Source organism: Rutidosis leptorrhynchoides, chromosome 10 (assembly GCF_046630445.1).
Source record: "Rutidosis leptorrhynchoides isolate AG116_Rl617_1_P2 chromosome 10, CSIRO_AGI_Rlap_v1, whole genome shotgun sequence".
In the NCBI taxonomy this organism is placed as follows: domain Eukaryota; kingdom Viridiplantae; phylum Streptophyta; class Magnoliopsida; order Asterales; family Asteraceae; genus Rutidosis; species Rutidosis leptorrhynchoides.
This window is the reverse complement of record NC_092342.1, coordinates 57165871-57188113: the sequence shown is the minus strand read 5'-3', so window position 1 is coordinate 57188113 and position 22243 is coordinate 57165871. Positions and strand designations below refer to the sequence as shown.

The 22243-nt window shown below is 36.1% G+C and overlaps 1 protein-coding gene across 1 annotated transcript; it reads right to left on the bottom strand.

Moving 5' to 3' along the window:
* Positions 1 to 155: 155 nt before the first annotated feature.
* LOC139870302 (transcription factor bHLH30-like) lies at positions 156 to 1028 on the bottom strand. The gene is made up of 2 exons (XM_071858132.1): positions 765 to 1028; positions 156 to 641 (listed from the first exon to the last, which is right to left on the bottom strand). The coding sequence occupies exons 1-2, from the start codon at positions 1026 to 1028 to the stop codon at positions 156 to 158; spliced, it is 750 nt and encodes a 249-aa protein (XP_071714233.1).
* Positions 1029 to 22243: the final 21215 nt, after the last annotated feature.

The window sequence follows — 22243 nt, the reverse complement described above, 5'->3', positions numbered from 1 at the left end:
TGAGTTGTCGGACCGAGTACTTCCCGGGTAGCAATTTTTGCAACATTTAGTCTTTACTTTACTTCAGTTTGTTTCACATATAAAATACGAGTAATATATTTGGGAACCTGTATGATTGATAAACCCACATTTAATCTCTCAGGACCTTGACCGATCTAAAACTTTAGTCCCAACCTTCTCAAATCTGGTTCAATATACCCATGCCCCATTATCTTGATTCGACCCAAGACCCGATTCTCCACTACAGCCTTCAACGCTCTTCTCAATGGCTCAACATTATCTTCCCCTTCGCTGCTGTATTCGGACCCTTCCACCACCAACTCCATTTTTATCCGCCCGCCCAACGTCGCCATCATTGCTTTCACTATCTTTCCACCAACCGATTGAATTGCTAATGTCAAGTCCTGGTTCAGATTCGGTCTGTCCTCGCAGCAGATAATTGCTTTGACGGTTTCCTTATTGTCATCACAGTAACTGAGTACTGTTGCTTCATCGTTTTCACTAGGTACGAAGGACCATTGGCACGGTTTCTTGTGAAACCCTCGTTCTTCGTCATATTGTGAAGGTGCTGCCTTTGCAATGATAGTTTTTAGCTCTTTTAAATGAAGAACTGTCTCTGTTAGCACAGAAGCCTTGTCGTTCTGCATCATATAATGCAATTTTGCTACAATATCATGAATGCGTTCTAACTTTATAGCGCATACATTAAGAACTTATCGATGCATACATACATGAATAATTATATAGAAGAATCGTTTACTTACCTTGAGTAGTTGAGGGAAGAACTGTCGAAGAGTGTCATAATGGGCATTGATTCGTTTTCTACGTTTACGCTCAGAGAGAGCATGCTTTTGGGATGCTAATTTACCCGTCGTCGTAGTTACTTCCGTGACTGTTTCCAACCCTTGGCCATCACTCGAGTTACTCGAACCTCCCTCGTTGGTCATGCTATATGCAACTTCATTGCCTTCTTGATAAACACCATGATTTTTGTTTCCGCTGTTATATTGATCAAACGAAATCTTCATGTTTTACTTGGTCTTCAAGGATGAAAAAATGGTGCTGGAGAGAAATGAGCAAGGGGTAATTAAACAAGATAATGGAAGTGATTGAGAAATATCTCATGAAAATATATTTCATAACTTTGTAATAAATGTTGGTTCTTGTGCATAAATTGTATCATAAATAGGGTGGGAATGGGAATATTTGAGATTTGAGTGAATCAATTTACTAAAAAGAGCATAAGATACTAGATTAAACGGGGTTTTTCATCAAGTTGATGAACCGTATGATTTGATTTGTTTAGGTTGCTTACGACTCGTTGTTGGAATCTTTGCTATAAGTTGTATATGTTGATCTTCGGATCCTTTCTAATGTTATCGTTATTTTGTCAAAAAAAATAAAAAATTAGAACATGTCTTTGATAAAACTAAAGGTCCATTATTATTTATTATGTATATATACATTTTTGTGTAAATAAAAGTGTAGACATGTGCATTTGCCTTTCAAAATAAATTGGGTTAAATTACTTCGTAAAGAGTATTAAACACTAGTTGCAGTGAGAGGGCACCCAGAAAAAAAAAAAAAAAAAAAAAAAAAAAAAAACAGTTGCTAATGGTTGGTCCCAAATTTTATTCTATATTATGTTTTTGGGAAATTGATCAAAATACACTTTTTTTTTAGGTTTCAAACAAAATACACTTTTTTAAAAAAAATTGTCTTTTTACACCATTCGGTAGACGGGATTCCGTCTACCATCTTTATCTGTCGTCTACTACCATTTTTACAAAGTAGTCGACGTTGAGATAAAGGTGGTAGACGAATTCCCGTCTACTGGCAGGGTTAGTAGACAGCGAGAACAAAGCAGTAGACAGACATTTACAAAGTAGTCGACCGTCTACTGCCTTGTTGTTGCTGTCTACTGCCTTGTTAGTGTCTACAAGGCAGTAGACAGCAACAACAAGGCAGTAGACAGCAACAACAAGGCAGTACCACCTTTATCTGTCGTCTACTACCATTTTTACAAAGTAGTCGACGGTGAGATAAAGGTGGTAGACAGAATTTACAAAGTAGTCGACCGTCTACTGCCTTGTTGTTGCTGTCTACTGCCTTATTGTTGCTGTCTACTGCCTTGTAGACACTAACAAGGCAGTAGACAGCAACAACAAGGCAGTAGACATCAACAACAAGGCAGTAGACGGTCGACTACTTTGTAAATGTCTGTCTACTGCTTTGTTCTCGCTGTCTACTAACCCTGCGAGTAGACGGGAATTCTGTCTACCACCTTTATCTCACCGTCGACTACTTTGTAAAAATGGTAGTAGACGACAGATAAAGGTGGTAGACGGAATCCCGTCTACCGAATGGGGTAAAAAGACAATTTTAAAAAAAAAATGTATTTTGTTTGAAGCCTAAAAAAAAAGTGTATTTTGAACAATTTCCCTATGTTTTTTTTAAGGGAAATTGTTCAAAAAGCCCACATTTTAGAAAATGTTTATATTCACTAAAAAAAAAGGTAATTTCCAAAAAATCCTTTGACCACCGCACCATGCTTGCGAGTCCGTGCGTAATGCGTCTTACTGAGATTTTCATCGAGACAACCTAATTTTGGGTGCAACACGCATCATGCAACACGGACCAAGCACCTACCGAAGGCGGTTTGTCCCAATTTTTTTTCGAAATTCGGTCTTGAAGACCTTCAATTTTAACGTTTCGTTGATTTTGACTTTTTACATACTTTGACAACTAATAACTTGTTATAGAACATTCTAAGTTTCTAACTTGTGATTCGTTAAATTTATCACCAATCTTGACTAAAAGTACACGATACCCCTCAACCAATTTATATAAACGTCACATTCTGCAAATCGAGCATTTTCTACGTTAATTCGTAAATCGCAATATCAAGTTAAACTCAAAATTATTTTTGTCACTTCAAAAGCTTTCCAACGGATAAATTTAAAAAAATACACGATTAAAAAAAACAATGACTATATCGAAGTTGCGAGTCAAAAGATACAACTATTCAAAGTTATGGTGCACCAAGCACCACGCACCGTGCGTGGTGCGCCAAAAACTAGGTTGTCTTGATGAAAACCTCGATAACAAACATCGTGCACCAAGCACCGAACATGATGCGTGGCGTGTGGTCAGAGGACATTTTTTGCAATTCTAAGGGAATATTGTTAAACACCTTCTCAAATGTCAAATGAGAGCATTTTGACTGATTTCTCGTTTTAAATCATCCAAACAGGCCTTTGGGTCCGCATAAGAGAAGGTTTTATTGGTTGGTGTATACACTTATACAAGATGGAGCTTATACATGTTTATTAGAATTGAGTCGTCAACATCACTACATTATATAATTTAAAAAAATATTTCCGTAAATTTTCATTGGAGAAATTGAACATTTACATGACCTACTATATTTTTAACGGCATATCCTTTCTAATTGTACTGCCTAGATTGATCTTATAAACTTTCGAAACTTATTTAGTTTGAAATTTATTTTATCTCCAAGATTGAGAAAATGTATATACTAATATTACAGATTTAGCGAGTTGTCACCATTTTGTTTGTATCTCTTTCATACGGACCAATTTAGTTGATTTAATAAACACAAACACTCGTAACTCAAAAGGCTATAAATTTTAATTAATTAGGGGCCACGACTCATCCCTACCGCTAAAAACGCCCGTGTTCCGAACATGCTATAATGATTCATCATTCAAAAAAGTTATCTTCCTAATTGCCATCGCAAGTCGCAAGGACACCTTGTGCTCTTGCGAAACTAGAGGTATCGGTCATGACCAATAAATTTGAGGTCGCTACATGAGATATATCAGTCATGACCAGACATATCTTGGTTCGTACAGTAGCAAAAAACCCCTGCGACTTGCGATGACAATGCGATGGCTGGTGATAATAGTATGGCCAGTTCGCAAGATGGTCTTGCGAACTCGCGTGTCTAGTAAATCGGGCCCCCCAATCAACATTTAATATTATAAACTAACAATAACAAAATGTTACGTATAAACTAACAATTTAAAGTTATAAAATACAATGTTTTCTACAAAACCTTATACAAATAAAAATCTAGTGGCAGTGGTTCATCATGAACATCAAAGGACGCTCAAAAGAATGTTTATACGATAGGGAAACACAAAGCTCTAATAGGTGATTTATTGCCCCTCAATGTATCCGGAAATGTGGTATGCCATGTCCACTCATTGGACGAATCTGAATCTGATAATGACAAATCTAGGAGTTAAGCGGAACATAGATTATCTTGCTCCGTCGGGTGACAATCAAGTCTCGCTGATCTGTCACATAACATCTGAAACATATGATGAAGCCCCAAGTCATTACCTTGATATCTAAGATCTAACGTATGTCTAAAAATTGTCTTTTGATCCATAGACAAAATGGAGTTCACCAAACCTATATCTGAGAGCGTGTTCTTCATAGTCAAAATAGTCACGAATAGTGCCTGAAAAAGTAAAAAAACACAACACAATCAAATAATAGGTGAGGTGTCAATACAATCAATTATTTGGGTCTGTGGTCTAGTCGTAAGGTTACAAGGGGACGTTGCCACTCGTTCATGATAATGGTATATCTCATGGCCGGTATTTACGGACTTGCGAGTTATTCATGACTGAAAATCATAAGAGTCGCAAGGTCATAAGGTGACCTTGCGACCAAGGCCATGACCAGTATCGATGTAACACCGGCCATTTTTTTTTAAACACAGCGGAAGACTTTATTAGTAAACACAGTATAAGTCACGTCATTACATTAAACCGTATAATTAAGTTTAAGCTTACACAACAGTGTTACGTTATTACAAAACATTATTTAAACAAAAGTCCACGTCAGAGTAGGGTTGTCAAACATGTCTTCTGCATTAATACCCATCCCGACTAGCAGTACCTAAACCTGCAAGGGGGAAAACATGTGGGGGATTAGCGCACCGCTAAGTGAATGGAATCTATCTAACAGATATAGCTTAAGCCACACACAAGCTATATACATCAACAATACCTGCTAACTACCAACTAGCATACAATAAGACAATACGAGGATCGGCGGCTTGTACGAGTACATGACTCTCAGCTGATCGGGCCTGAGTCTACCGATAGTCCTTGCTACTCAATTCACAGTATAGTTATCCAGATGCAGAGGATGCATCATTCACACTATACTCCACAATCAGTAGCCTATGGACCCAACCTCCCCTTGGCACGGTTGACCTCATACGGACTCTAACCTCTCCTAGGCACGGTCTCGAGTCCCCAGTCTCCCTAGGCCCTACTGGTGCCATTCACACAGTGTACACATAATTCACATATAACATCAGGCAAACAATATTATTCTAACATGGCAATCCCTACACTATGCATGGTAAAGGAGTCAACCACAGTAGCATGTTATGCTACTTAAACTCTATCCGTAGATAGACCCACTCACCGAATACCAGCAACTAGCTCAGATAATCTATCACTGAGCGGCTTCCTTATCCTTATCACCTGAACATAAGACAAATCAAGTTAGTTTCTGTCCGTTAACACAAAACAGCACAGTACAGAAAATCAGTCACAAAAAGCGCCGCTAAAAGTCCACCTTACACTTATGCACTTTCAAAATTTACATCCTGAACACCAAAATACAAACGGGCAGCATAACGGCTAGAAAAGGCATTTTGGTAAAACATTCTGCCCTGGACACACAGTCGGTCGACTGTCTCCTCAATCGGTCGACTAACGTAGACAGTCGGTCGACTGTTGACACAACCGGTCGACTGACTTTCCCAATCGGTCGACTTATTTGGTATATCCACAATCGCCCGAAAGTCAAACTCAGTCGGTCGGTTCACTCGCCAGTCGGTCGATTGTCAACCGACAGTCGGCCGACTGTGTTCATCATCTGCAGATTCTGAACACAACCTACGGACTTCAAGCTAAATTCACCAAAACTTGATCTAGAGCTCGTTTTCGACACCAAAACTTACCACAACTCAATTACTACATGTTATAGACTATAAACCCACAAAGTTTTGACCATAACAACATCAAATCCATGGATTTTGACACAAAATCAAGCTTTTGAACAAATACACTTAAAAACACCATTTTAACACTAAATTGATCATGAAAGCTCATGATTCATACCTTAAAAGAATCAGTAGAGTGTAAAGAACGTGATTTCAAGACCAATTCGAGCTCAAGATCAACAATGGAGAATTAGGGTTTGGTTAGGTGGGGATGTAAAGGACGGGAGGTGGATTCGGGGATTTTTGTGAAAATGGAAGTATTACCTCTAAGATACTCACTTAAGGCTGCCTTTTTCCCCACTACACAACACACGGGTATTTACCAGTTATCTAACAACTTAACACAACTGGTAAAGTACCCTAACGAGGTCCAAATTAAATAAACCAACCAACCCTGGGACCCTGGTCACAAAGCGCATCTAACCATATAGATAAATAATAATAAAGCACAATATTAATTAAAAGCATATAAAACACATAATAAAACCCTAAGGGCAAAATAGTCCACTTACAACTAGCTCGGGTTTCAATCTGTTACAAATCCACCCCCTTAAGGAGATTCCATCCTCGGAATCTGGTCTTGGTCAAACAAATGAGGGTAGCGGTTTCTCATCAACTCTTCCGTTTCTCACGTAAGATTAGAACCCAAACTATATTTCCACTCGATCAACACCATCGGTATCTCTTTATTTCTAAACTTAGTCACCTTTCGGTCAACTACACGGACCGGCTCTTCCACCAATTTCTTATTCAAATCGACCCTTAAATCTTCTAAAGGAAGGAGTTGCGTTTCATCATCGACTTTACACTTACGAAGATATCACACGTTGAATGTATTATGAATGCCGACTAACTCTGGTGGAAGATCTAATACCACAGTCTGATCGTTCAACACTTCACTGATCGGAAACGGACCAATAAATCTTGGTGCTAACTTACCACGTTTACCAAATCTGATAACCCCTTTCCACGACGAAACTTTTAGATACACTCGTTCACCCACATTAAAGGTTACCGGACATCTACGCGGGTCAGCATACATTTTCTGCCTGTCTCTAGCGGCTTTCAACTTTTCTCGCGCAATTGCAACTTTTTCGGCTGTCATTTGAACAATTTCAGGACCTGCAAACTGTTTCTCCCCAGCTTCTAACCAACAAGTCGGAGTTCTGCAACGACGACCGTACAACATTTCATAGGGCGGCATCCCTATACTCGAATGATATGAATTATTATACGCGAATTCGACCAACGGCAAATGTGTATCCCACGAACCACCGTATTCTAACACACAAGCCCTTAACATATCCTCCAAAGTCTGTATCGTTCTTTCACTCTGACCGTCTGTCTGAGGATGATAAGCTATACTTAAATTCACACGCGTACCCAAATTCTGTTGAAGACTATTCCAAAAATTCGACACAAATCTGGAATCTCTGTCTGAAACGATCGATAACGGCACACCATGTCGACTAACTATCTCTTTCACGTATAATTCAGCTAACTCACTTAACGAAGCTGTTTCACGAGTAGTAAGAAAATGAGCACTTTTAGTTAGACAATCCACTATTTCCCAAATCATATCATGTCTTTTCTGAGTTCGAGGAAATTTAGTCACAGAATCCATCGTTATATGTTCCCATTTCCACTCTGGAATCTGTAACTGACGTAACGAACCATATGGTTTCTGATGTTTTGCCTTCACTTGAGCACATATATGACACTTTTCGACATATTGAGCGATATCTGTTTTCATTGTCGGCCACCAATACACTGTTTTCAAATCATGATACATCTTATTACTACCCGGATGTACTGTCAATCTGGATTTGTGAGCTTCTATCATAATTAAATCCCTCAATTCTCCAAGCTTAGGCACCCTGTAACTGATCGAACAAATCGTCTATTCGAGGTAACGGATACTTATTCTTCATGGTTCTTTTGTTCAATTCACGATAATCAATACACATACGCATTGACCCATATTTCTTTTTAACAAACAATACCGGAGCACCCCACGGTGAAGAACTCGGTCGGATAAACTCACGATCTAATAACTCTTGAATATGTGACATCATTTCATGGATTTCAGACGGCGCTAATCGGTAAGGATCTTTTGCAACAGGAGTTGTTCCAGGAACCAACTCAATCTTATATTCGACTTCCCTTACCGGCGGCAGACCTGGTAACTCATCTGGGAACACTTCGGGAAATTCTGATACTACCGGAATATCGGCCACTATTTTCTTTTCTTTCTTCGCATTAATCAGATATGCAAGAAATGATTCAAAACCCTTTATCATCGACTTTTTCGCTTTCATCATGGTTATCAACGGAAAATTATACCCGCCCCGCTCCCCTCAGGCCACAACACGGGTTCCATCGATCGAACGAAAGGTAATCATTTTCCTATCACACTTAATATTAGCCTTAAGCGAGTTCAGCCAATCCATTCCTAATACTACATCAAAGCTAGGAATAGGTAACACTAAACAAGTCACCGGGAAAGACTTCCCTTCGATCTCTATACAAACCCCAGTCACATACGTTGTGACGGGTGTGGTCTTACCATCAGCTACTTCTACACTAACCTGCTCGGGTAATACAGTAGCTGGTAAATCCAACTTAGCACAGAAATCTAGGGACATAAAACACCTATTGGCACCACAATCAAACAATACGCAAGCAGGTATTGAGTTGATTAGAAACATACCGGTGATCACTTCGTCGGTTGCCACAGCATTCTCAACTGACATCTGAAAAGCTCTAGCCTCTGCTGTCGGAGGGTTCTTCCTCTTCTGCCCACTCGAGGCAGTTGACCCTACGGCTGATGCTGAACGCGCCCCTGACCCTGCCCCGGAACTACCACTCTTCGACGGACAACTAACCGCACGATGCTCTGGTTTGTGACAACTCCAACACACACTATTTGGATACGGACATGTTGAAGACTCATGCCCAACAACACCACACTTTAAGCATCTTCTTGTAGCCTCAGAACACTGACCACTTCGAGAAGATCGACACGTGTGACACCAATTCCCTTTACCTGATCTAGATCCAGAACTACTCTGACCATTTTTACCCCTCAATTTAAACCCACTAGACTTCTTGGATTTAAATCCTGATTGACCAGATACTTGTCCACCTTGTTATAGCACATTACCAAACATTCTGTTTCTGGCGGCCTGAACATCACTTTCTACCATCTTAGCCATCACAACAGCTTGAGACAATGATGTAGCTGTTCTAACGAAAGATTGGTACTCTGGCAGAATTATATTAACAAAATGTTGAATACGAGACGCTTCGTCTGGCACCCATTGTTGTACAAACCTCAGTTTATCCATAAACTTCTCTACTACCTCGTCGATCGTCATTTGAGGCGTCATCTTCATTTCAAGAAACTCAGTCTTGATTCGGTTCATATCAAACGGATTACAATACTGTTCACACACCTTCCCATAAAACTGCTCCCATGTGATCATACTCACTTGTTCTTTCGGTATACTGGATATCAAAGAATCCCACCAAATCATAGCCCTACCTTTCAACAATCGACTAGCATATGTCACTTTCAGCTCGGGTTCACACTGACACGCTTCAAATACCCTTTCAATTTCTCGCAACCAATTGAGAGTTACAGTCGGATCAGTACTTCCAGAGAACTCGGAGGGTTTGCAATCATGAAATTTCTTATAAGTACACCTTTTGGGTGGTTGCATGTAATGTTGTTAAAACATTTGCATTTGGTACGGGTTCATCATCATGGGATTTTGGTAAGTAAAAGTGTTTTGTGGTGGCATATAATATTGGTTAGGTATTTGATTCTGAAACTGGTTCTGGTGTACATTAGGTATCGTTTGGGATAGCGCGGTTGGGAATCCAGGTGGTGTATCATTATTTCCAGAATGCCTTGCCAATTCAAGCTCATTAATTTTGTCTTCAGCCTCTTTTAGCTTGCTTTCTAATTGAAGGATATAACTATTCTGATCATCATCAGACTCAACACCCTCTTCTGGTGCTCTGAATGTTCCGGGTTGGATGGGCCGGTTGCGTTTCTATCAGCCATACCTGTTGATGTTATGCGAGGTGTATATAAAATAGCTATTAAATTTTATAAGAAAATACTATAAAATACGATACAATTTTACACAAGATATTTATTTATTTATAGAATGGATATACTTAAACCTTGCTACAACACTTATAGGCAGTGTACCTAATCGTACAGTAGTGTAGTTTTTAGTAAGTCCGGTTCGTTCCACAGGGAAAATCTTTAAACAAAGCTTAACGCTATATTAGTTTACTTTTATAAAAATACAAATATATATATAAGTAATATTATTATTATAAAGGGGGATTTTTACCGTTTAATGACCGATTTGTCGATTTTAAAACTTTAGTCGCAGTTAAAACTAAATGTAAAATAATAAATAAATACAAGACTTAATTTAAAGCGTAAAGTAAATAACGATAATGAAATTGCGATAAATGAAAGTGCGATAAAATAAACTTGCGATAATTAAAAAGTGCGATAATTAAAAATGCAATTAAATACAATAACAATAAAATAAAATGCGATAATTAGAAGTGCAATTAAATATAAAATAAAGGAAATTAAATATGAAATAAAATAATTATGCTTATTTAAACTTCCGTAATCATGATGTTTGACGTGTTGATTTTAGTTTTATGCCCATGGGTTAATTGTCCTTTGTCCTGGATTATTTAATATGTCCGTCTGGTTTTTGTCCATAACAGTCCATCAGTCATAAATATAAAGTGCGAGTGTCCTCGTCAAATTATCCTTATACCCGAAGTAAAATATTCCAACTAATTGGGGACTTAAACTGTAACAAGGTTTTATTACTTTGTTTAATAATTACACTAGGATGTCGACTGAGTGTAACCCAAGGTTTTAATACTTTGTTAACAATTATGCCAAGTGTCCTTGTACATAATTTCACCCATGTTTTAATAATTCTAGTGGCTATTAATCCATTCTAGTGTCCGGTTAAATGAACGATTATTCGTACATATAAATACCCCGCCCATCGTGTCCGATCGAGTGTAAATGGTTATTTATAGGGACGCCCAATTGTAAATCTTTATATTAAAATTAACAAACTATCATTTAGTTAAACAAATATAAATCCCATTAATAGCCCATAGTCTAATTTCCACAAGTGTCGTTCTTTTGTCCAAACCCCAATTATGGTACAAAGCCCAATTACCCAATTTTAGTAATTAGCCCAACATCATGATTACTTCGGATTAAATAAGCATAATAATAACTTAGCTACGAGACATTAAATTAAAAAGGTTGAACATAACTTACAATGATTAAAAATAGCGTAGCGTTACACGGACAGAATTTTGACTTACACCCTTACAACATTCGCTAACATACCCTTATTATTAGGATTAAAATTAAAATTAAAATATAAATATAAATTATAAATATAAATATTACGTATAGATAGATGGATGGATATATATTGATATTTTTGCGATCAAACTGCGTTTGCTTTTATAGGTGGTTTCAGAATTTGGGGCTCCGCGACTCGCGGCAATTTTTGCCTTCAAACTCCGCGAGTCGCGGAGTTTGATTTTCCAGCTCACCAAATTTGGAGTCTTTCTTTGCCGACGAATTTTTAATATATTATAATATTTAAATAATTATAAGAATTATTTAAATATTATATTATATTTATGTGCATAGTTGACTCGTAATTTTTAGTCCGTTGCGTCGAGCGTTGAGAGTTGACTCTGGTCCCTGTTCTGGATTTTCGAACGTCCTTGCGCACAATTTAATATCTTGTACTTTGCGTTTTGAATCTTGTACTCTTGTAATTTCGAGACGTTTCTTATCAATAATTGGAACCTCTTTGATTGTATTTTGTACTTTTGAGCTTTTTGGTCGTTTGCGTCTTCAATTCGTCGAATCTGTCTTTTGTCTTCACCTTTTATTATTTAAACGAATATCACTTGTAAATAGAACAATTGCAACTAAAAGCTTGTCTTTCTTGAGGAATAATGCTATGAAATATATGTTCGTTTTTAGCATTATCAAATATTCCCACACTTGAGCGTTGCTTGTCCTCAAGCAATATAGTCTTGAAATACTAGAATCACTTCTTTATTCTTCACACTTTGTACATTAGTGATTTCTATACGGCGGTATAAACAATGGTAGTAACGATATGGTTTACAGTCCCACATGACTATAAAAATTTAGATCCATTAAGGAAATTGGATCTTTATGAAAACATTTGATCTTTTGAAAATTAAATCTAGTTTTTACCCTAGATAAGTTTTCCGCAATAACCCTTCACCGGTGTTTGCAAAATATTTTTGTGGGTTTGGTGGGTTTCATATTTGAAAATTTTAGCTCAAAACTTATGGTTTTGTGTCACCCACTTGCTAACCTTGTATTAGGAAAGCAACACGTCCAGTATACTTGCTCCGTATATTACCTTTCGGCAAACTACCGTCCGGTTGTAAAGGAAAGCGATGAACAAGCAACTGTTAAGGCAATGTCTAATGACATTCATTTGATTATGGTCTAAAAACGTGTCGGATGCTATTACTATCCTTTGTAGGAGCAATAGTAAAGATCATCCTATGATTTTTTGGTCTGGCACAAGGTCCTGTCTTTGACCATGCTATGCAACCACCGTTCTTACGGTTGACACCCGATTTGGTTCAGGTGACCTAATGAATTCCAGGTGAATTCCTAGGATTTTACGTTCAATGGTAATGAACGCATTGAAAATAGGTTTTCAGAAAACAAATCGGTTTGTAATTTGATCAAAATATTTTCTCGTTCAAGTTCGAGTTTAGATATCATTGAATTCCATGAGTTTGTAATTCTCAATCTTTAAGGTCAATCTCAAGGATTGAGTAATATCAGTCTTAAAAGCTGATTTTTGATCTTTAAGGAGATTATCCTTTTTGGGGGTCTGATTCATTAGTCTTATCAAGCTAATTTGCACGGCGCCCTCCCCATTTTACGAGACAGATCCTCTCATGGTTAGGATAAGTCTGACCACTTGGCGACCCTGTTTGATGCTGAGGTCCGTGGATTTCCTGCTGATTTTAGAGATGACTTTTCTAGATTTTTCGTCAACCTACAGCTGGTCTAGACGACAACTTCCTGACCTAAATCAAGAAGCGCGTTTCTTTTTCGGAAGACTTTACTTCCTTTTAATGATGGAATTGATTCATCGTGTAGATCCATCTTTCTTACAGTAAATCGGGTAAAACAGTTAATTATCGTTCAAAACAAAAGTATTTTCAATTATTTGTTACAGAAATATGTGACATATGTTTAAAATATCTTGGTAAATTTTCCCACACTTGGCTTTTATTTTCCTTTTTATTGTCCTCTATTCCATTTTAAATGAATTTTAACATTTTGGTTTGTTTCTCAATTTATGTCCTTTCCGAGGTAACAATAATTTCGGTGTTAAAACCTAGTTTTATCGTTCATAAATATGTATAAACATGATTTTGAGTTCATTTAATTGAAAATTTTAAAAAATTTTACTAGAATTGGGTAGTCAGTATATAAGACTAGGGCTGTTCTTTATTATCAGAGAGCACTAGATTCTAATACAACTACGACTTTACTAGTATTTCTAATGGTAACCAAGTGTATAAAGTAAAAATTTTAAAATTCGAAAGAATTTAACCCCTTCCCACACTTAAGATCTTGCAATGCCCTCATTTGCAAGAAATCAGTAACAATTTAAATTATTAAGGGTGATTAGCGTAGAAATGATTAAATTTTACCAAAGTTTCCAAACATATTTGTGTTTATGTTGAATGATAAATGGTGCACATCATTTGTTCATTCCGTCTTGTTGTTATTTCACATATATTTTGCATCTTGTCGTCAAAATTAGTTGCTTTTGCTGAACTTAATGTCAGTCTTTGAAAATGCGTTGTTTTACACTGTTGTGTACATAAGATAAACTGCAAACATATATACATATTTTTGAAGTTTGGTATATTACCCCACATTCAAAAATTATTAAAATCTAATAATAAAAGTTAGAAAATTATAAAAACTATTACAATATTAACATAAGTATTAAATGTATCAACATTACAAATTATAAAATAAATAAAACTAAGTAGACTAGGGATGATACTGATACCAGTAGGGGTTCCATGCATAACCATAGGTGTTATAAAATGCTTCGGCTGGGTTATACGTAGGATACGGTGGTTGGATCTCTATCGACCAGGGAGGAAATACGGGCGATGGAGTAGGAATATAGTTTCTACCTATTTGTTGGCAATAAGCTATGATTTGGTTTTGATGAACTTGCCAATCTTCAAATGCTCGATGTCTAGCATTTTCATACTCTTGTGAAGCTATAAACCTTTGCATTTCTGTCATTTCATTTCCCCCTCCCACATTACCTGGCTGTTGGTTTCTCTCAACCTGTGGATGTCTACCATGGTATTGTACTGCGGCGTTATTTCGCCTCTTCAAAACCTTCGCACCATGGTATACATTTAAACCTATTGTATCGCGGGGTTCTGGTTCTTCAACTAATAATCCCCCCCGACTTATATCCACACCGAGATATTCAGCAATCAAAGTAATAAATATACCACCTCCTATTATGCTATGCGGTCTCATCCCCCTAACCATAGCTGATAAATAATAACCCACACAATAAGGTATACTTACAGCGCTTTGTGGGTCTCGAATACACATATGGTAAAACAAATCCTGTTCATTTACCTTTTCCTTATTCTTACCTCTTTGTGTAATCGAATTAGCTAAAAACTTATGAATTACTCTTAACTCTGCTCTATCTATATCCAAATAAGAGTAATTTCCCCCTTTAAATCGGTGATGGCTAGTCATTTGACTCCATACACCATGCGTATCAAAATTTTCGTCTATCTTTCTACCATTTAGTATCAACCCTCTACAATCGGCAGATGCTAATTCCTCAGGCGTATATATACGTAAAGCCTGAGCCATGTCTAGTAAAGACATGTGGCGCATCGAACCTCCTAACAAAAATCTAATAAAAGATCGATCGGTTAAACTATCTACCCGATCATTTAATTCTATAATACACAACAATTCTTCACACCATACTTTATATACAGGTCTACGCATGTTGAATAACCGTACCCAATCGTTAAAAGTAGAATTACCATACCTCTGTGCAAGTAATTCTCTAATTGGCCCGGCCAATTCTACAGCTTCTAATGGTCCCCATTCAATGACCCTAGGTACTTCAACAGCTTTAGAATGAAGAGTATGCAAGCCCCTTTGGTATTTTGGATAATCTATCCAAAGTCTGTCAAATCTCAGGTTCGGATGCAAATCTTCCAAGTGCATATCAGAAAATATCATGACTGGATGAGGTATATCTTGTTTGTAGTAGTTATCCACCTCCTGTTGTTCCACATTCTCAGCAGGAGCATTGTGAGCTTGGGATGAAGATTCACCCCTTTCAGTCTGCAAAACACATCAAACACAATTTTTGTGCATCCAAATATGCATTAGTGTCAGCAAAATCATCAATCAAAATAATTACAATGACATGATCAATTTATATCAAACTTAAGCTCATTTTCATATTTTCATCAAATCTACACTTTTTTAAATAAGCATATACGAAAATGTTCGCCAAGTTCATAAGCATTCAACTCAAATAACATGTCAAAATAATCATTACTAGCAATTAAACAAGTTTCAAATGGCATTATCTCTCAAAAATCAAGTTCATGAATTTTAGACTTGAAAAAGTCCACTTTAATTCTCAAAATCATGCTTAGGCTCAAAGTTTGGATCATTTAACTACCTAAACATGTTACACTACTTAATTTAGCAACAATTCATAATAAAAATCAGCCATAACCTGTTTATATCAAAAAGCCCCAAATTTGCTCAAGAACACAAACTCTAGATTACTCAAAATTTGAAGTTTAAGGCTCCTAATCATGTTAAATAGCATCAATCTAGGTTATACAAGCATAATACATAAGCAATTTAAGCATAATTACACTAAAAAGCATCAAAATCAAATTGGGTATAAAATTGATCAAGAACACTAATTTTCGGATTAAATGGTGTTTAGGTGTAGAAATTTACCGTTTTTCTTGAGTAATTCCTTGATAGCATCCTTCTTAACATGATTTTAGTAAAAGATTTGATGATTTTCGGCGAAAAAATTCGATTTTAGGAGTTATTTTTCGTGTATTTTCGCAGAAAAATGGGTGTGGTAGTGTGCAGACTGATCTGTTCGGCCCTTTTATTTTTTTCTGTATTTTTGGAACTTCGCGAGTCGCGGCATTTTGCCATTGCAAACTCCGCGAGTTGCGGTGCTTTTTTTTTTAAATAAACCTTAACTTATGAAACAATTAAGTAATTAATTTTAAAATTTTGTTTCCCTTGTTATTTAGGGCGAGGTCGTTTCGGATCGATGTCCTAGTCCGTCCTTCGACAAAATTTTAAAATTTGTCTTTTTCAAGCGATTGTTTTAAAAGCTTAGATTTTTTTGTTTTTTAATGTTTTTGGCATACTTTAATTCAATAAGATTAAAAATAATGATAATAAAAGTTCTCGTGCCTCCCTCGGGTAAAGCAATTTCGGTTCAACGACCTAGTCTTCAACTTACGACGAATTTTAAAAATCATATTTTTAACTTAATGAGATAAAGTAAATTTTTGTTTTTAAATTCACACCAAACTTAAAATAAAAATACATAAAATTCAAAATTAATATTAAAAATTCACACCAAACTTAAAATTTGAAATGCATAAAATTAAAAATTCTTATTTTAAAAATTAAAAATTCACACCAAACTTAATTTAAAAATTCATATTATAAAATCACACCAAACTTATATTATATTTTTCAAATATTTACAATTTTAAATATATTGTTTTTACAAAGTTTACAATATTAATTTAAGATTTATATATTAATTTTAAAAACATGGTAAAAATAAAATTAAAAATCTTTTTGGCTTTTATCCCACTTTAATCAATCAAATATTATCAAAAATACGCGCCCCTCTTTTCGGTAAAGTAATTTCGGTTCCAAGACCTAATTTAACTCATGACGAATTTTTGAAATATTTTGGGTTGATTAATTAAAGATATTTATACCTTAAGAATAAACGTTAAATTTCGCAGTGATGTAATAAATTTTTGTATGATATCAATAATTTCAGTCGCCAAACCTAATTTTATTCAATACCAATTTAATACTTTATAGCGAACAAATTAGCGTTTATTATCAAAAGGTTAAAAATAAAAATAAAAATAAAAACTGTACAGACTTACCTGTGAGATAGTATTCTTAGTTATACGATCTATCCCATTCATAAGATAGTCGGTTTAATTGGTTTTCCATGGCTACATAGGCGTAACCTCGAGCATTCAGTGTTTTTTCTTCTAAACATATGAACGGTCCATCTCTGCATAAAGTAACAAATTCGGTATTTGAATAGGTTTGATTATTTGAACATTTACCTCCATGTGACCATTTTCCGCATTTGTGACATCTTTCTAGGTGTCATGCTCTTCTTTTCGCTGCGTATTTTGATTTTCCTTTACCAAATTGTAACTTATTATCTTCGCATCTGGATTCTTTTCTTACTCCGTCCAATCTTTCTCTGATTACTGATACTATTTCACTCTGTAGTGTGTCATTATTACGTTTAGTGATCAAAGCGTGTAGCATTAGACCATGGTTTAGTTCACAGGCAGTCTTCATTTCGTAAAAACCTAAAAAAAAAAATAAAAACTCAGAATGGGGGGAGAAGACTAGTTCTTTAGGGTCTGCTAGGGAAAGACCATTCGGGTTCCATTTTCGAGAACTATACAAAAACAGACAATCTAACTCTAACAGAAATACATATTATCCTTTAAAGACTTGATTCTCCCCACACTTAGTTAGCTGTGGTATCGAAATTGTGATTAACTTCGTTGTCAACTTCCATTGGACTATCTATGTAGTGTTTAACTCTGTGACCATTAACTTTAAATTCAATCCCATTTGAATTTATTAATTCTATCGTTCCGTATGGGAAAACTCTTTTGACTATGAATGGTCCAGACCATCTTGATTTCAATTTTTCAGGAAATAGCTTGAATCGTGAATTGAAAAGAAGAACTTCGTCTCCTTCTTTAAATTCTTTTAAACTTCTGATTCTTTTATCATGCCATTTCTTCGTTCTTTCTTTATAGATTAACGAATTTTCGTATGCTTCATGTCTTAATTCTTCTAATTCGTTTAGTTGACTTAATCGTAGACGTCCAGCTTCATGTAAATCAAGATTACATGTCTTCAAAGCCCAAAATGCTTTGTGTTCAATTTCTACTGGAAGATGACATGCTTTTTCATAAACGAGTCTAAAAGGCGTGGTTCCAATTGGAGTTTTGTAGGCTGTTCTAAAAGCCCAGAGTGCATCCTCCAATTTAATGGACCATTCCTTCGGATTTGATCCTACGTTTTTTTCTAGAATACATTTTAAAGCTCGGTTGGTATTTTCAACTTGTCCACTTGTTTGTGGATGATAAGCAGTGGAGATTTTATGAGTTACTCCATATCTTTTAAGAACTTTCTCAAGTTGATTATTACAGAAATGAGTTCCCCGATCACTTATTAAAGCTTTCGGTGTTCCAAACCTTGCAAAAAGACGTTTTAAAAAGTTGACTACAACTCGTGCATCGTTAGTTGGGAGAGCTTGTGCTTCCGCCCATTTAGATACATAATCAATGGCTACGAGAATATAGAGATTATTATGAGATTTTGGAAATGGACCCATAAAGTCAATACCCCAAATGTCAAATACTTCACATACTTGTATGACATTTTGTGGCATTTCATCACGTTGACTTATTTTTCCGGCCCTTTGACATGCATCGCAGGATTTGCAAAGAAGGTGTGCGTCTTTGTAAATTATAGGCCAATAGAATCCAGCTTCATAAACTTTTCTTGCTGTTAATTGAGGCCCATAATGCCCTCCTGTTGGTCCTGTGTGACAATGGTTTAAAATTTTACTAGCTTCATCTCCGAATACACATCGGCGTATTATTCCATCTGGACAACTTTTAAATAGATGTGGATCTTCCCAGAAATAGTGTTTTATATCACTGAAGAATTTCTTTCGTTTTTGGTACGATAATCCTTTTTCAAGGAATTCGCAAACTAAGTAGTTTGCATAGTCTGCAAACCATGGGATTTCATTATAATCTATCTTCAATAGATATTCATCAGGAAAGTTGTCCTGTATGGTCGATTCATTTAGAACTTCTAATTCAGGATTTTCAAGACAAGAAAGATGATCAGCGGCGAGATTTTCTGCTCCTTTTTTATCTCGGATTTCAATATCGAACTCTTGTAAGAGTAAGATCCGACGGATTAATCTTGGTTTAGCATCTTGTTTCGAAAATAGGTATCTAAGAGCATAATGGTCGGTATAGACCACCGTTTTAGCTAGAACGAGATATGATCGAAATTTGTCAAAAGCAACGACAATAGCAAGGAGTTCTTTTTCAGTAGTTGTATAATTTGTTTGTGCTCCTTGTAACGTCTTACTAGCATAATATATAGGTTGAAATCGTTTTTCAATCCTTTGTCCTAAAACGGCTCCCATTGCAAAATCACTTGCATCGCACATTAGTTCAAATGGTAGATTCCAATTTGGTGTTATCATGATCGGCGCATTAGTGAGTTTCTCTTTAAGAATATTAAAAGATTTGATACATTCATCTGAAAAGATGAATGGAGCATCCTTTTCTAGGAGTTTATTCATAGGAGTGGCAATTTTAGAAAAATCTTTTATGAAACGTCGGTAAAAACCGGCATGCCCTAGAAAACTCCTAACTCCTCTAACATTGGTGGGATGTGGAAGTTTAGCAATTACATCTACTTTAGCTCTATCCACTTCAATTCCTTCTTTTGAAATTTTATGACCAAGAACGATGCCTTCTTTAACCATAAAATGGCATTTCTCCCAATTAAGAACTAGATTTGATTGTTCGCATCTAATAAGCATTCGTTCAAGATTAGCTAGACATGTTTCAAATGTATCACCGAAGACTGAAAAGTCATCCATGAAAACTTCCATGCATTCTTCTATCATGTCGTGAAAAATCGCCATCATACACCTTTGAAAGGTTGAAGGGGCGTTGCAAAGTCCAAATGGCATGCGTTTGTAAGCAAAAGTACCATAAGGGCACGTGAATGTGGTTTTCTCTTGATCTTCGGGTGCTATTGGAATTTGAAAATATCCAGAAAATCCATCAAGAAAACAATAATAACTATTTCTGGCTAATCTTTCTAACATTTGATCAATAAAAGGTAAGGGAAAGTGATCTTTTCTGGTGGCGTCATTTAATTTTCTATAATCAATACATACACGCCATCCTGTTACAGTCCTTGTAGGAATAAGCTCATTTTTTTCATTTGTAATGACAGTCATGCCACCCTTCTTAGGCACGCATTGAACTGGGCTTACCCATGGACTATCAGAGATTGGATAAATTAGACCTGCGTCTAGCAGTTTAATAATCTCTTTCTTAACTACATCTTGCATATTCGGATTTAGTCTTCGTTGGCGTTGCACATACGTTTTATGACCTTCTTCCATAAGGATTTTATGTGTGCAATACGAAGGACTTATTCCTTTAATATCATGAATCTTTCATGCAATAGCTGGTTTATGAGCTTTCAACATAGAAATGAGTTGTGATTTCTCATTTTCAGTAAGAGAAGACGATATTATTACAGGTAATTCAGATTCACCATGTAAATAAGCGTATTCCAAATGGTTTGGAAGTGGCTTTAACTCTAATTTCGGAGGTTCTTCTATTGATGATTTATATCGATATCTGTCTTCTTCTTTTAGCATTTGAATTTCTTCTGTTGTTGGTTCATATCCATTAGCTATAAGTGTAGCTAACATTTCAGCTTCATCAATTGGTTCATTACCTTCTCCTAAAGAACATTCTCATGTTCCTTGTAATTCTGAAAATTCTTCTAATAATTCTGCATGTGCATCTATAGTTTGAATATAATAACATGTATCATCTGCAGATTATGGTTGTTGCATTGCTCTATCAACTGAAAAGGTAACACTCTCGTCCTCTATACTTAGGGTCAATTTCTTACCGAACACGTCTATCATTGCTTTAGCCGTGTTTAAGAATGGTCTTCCTAATATGAGAGGAACTTGAGAATCTTCTTCCATGTCCAGAACAACAAAATCTACTGGAAATACTAAAGTACCAACTTTAACTAGCATGTTCTCTATTATCCCTCTAGGATATTTTATTGATCGATCGGCTAGTTGTATGCTTATTCTTGTTGGTTTCAATTCTCCAAGGTCTAGTTTAGCGTATAGTGAATACGACATTAAATTTATACTAGCACCTAAGTCTGCCAATGCTTCTATTGAACTAAGACTACCCAGAAAACATGGAATTGTGAAACTTCCTGGATCAGATAGTTTTTCTGGTATCTTATTCAACAGCACTGCTGAACAATTAGCGTTCATAGTAACAGCCGAGAGTTCTTCCATTTTCTTTCTATTCGTGATCAGATCTTTCAAGAATTTAGCATATCTAGGCATTCTTGAAATCACATCAATGAAAGGAAGATTTACATTTATCTGTTTAAACATATCCAAGAATTTGGATTGCTCGGCTTCAAGTTTCTCTTTTTTCATTTTACTCGGGTAAGGAAGTGGTGGTTGGTATGGTTTAACATAAGGTTTAGCCTTAACTGTGTTATCTTCATTAACCTTCTCAACTACCGGTTCTTTTTCCTTATCTTGTTCAGGTTGTGGTTCTTGTGGAATAGGAATAGCTTCATCAGAAGTTACAGGTATTTCAGGTGGTTTAAGTGTTGTACCACTTCTTGTGGTAATAGCTTTAGCTGTTTCATTCCGGGGGTTAGCATTTGTATCACTAGGTAAACTTCCTGGTTTTCTTTCACCTATTAATCTTGCTAGGTTACTTACTTCTTGTTCCAAGTTTTGAATAGAAGCTTGTTGATTTCTAAATGCTTGAGCATTTTGTTCATTGGTTTGTTTTTGAGATGTGAAAAACTGCGTTTGAGTTTCAACTAGCTTCGCCATCATATCTTCTAAATTCGGCTTTTTATCATCGGTTTATTGTGGTGGTTTGTTTTGAAAATTAGGTCTT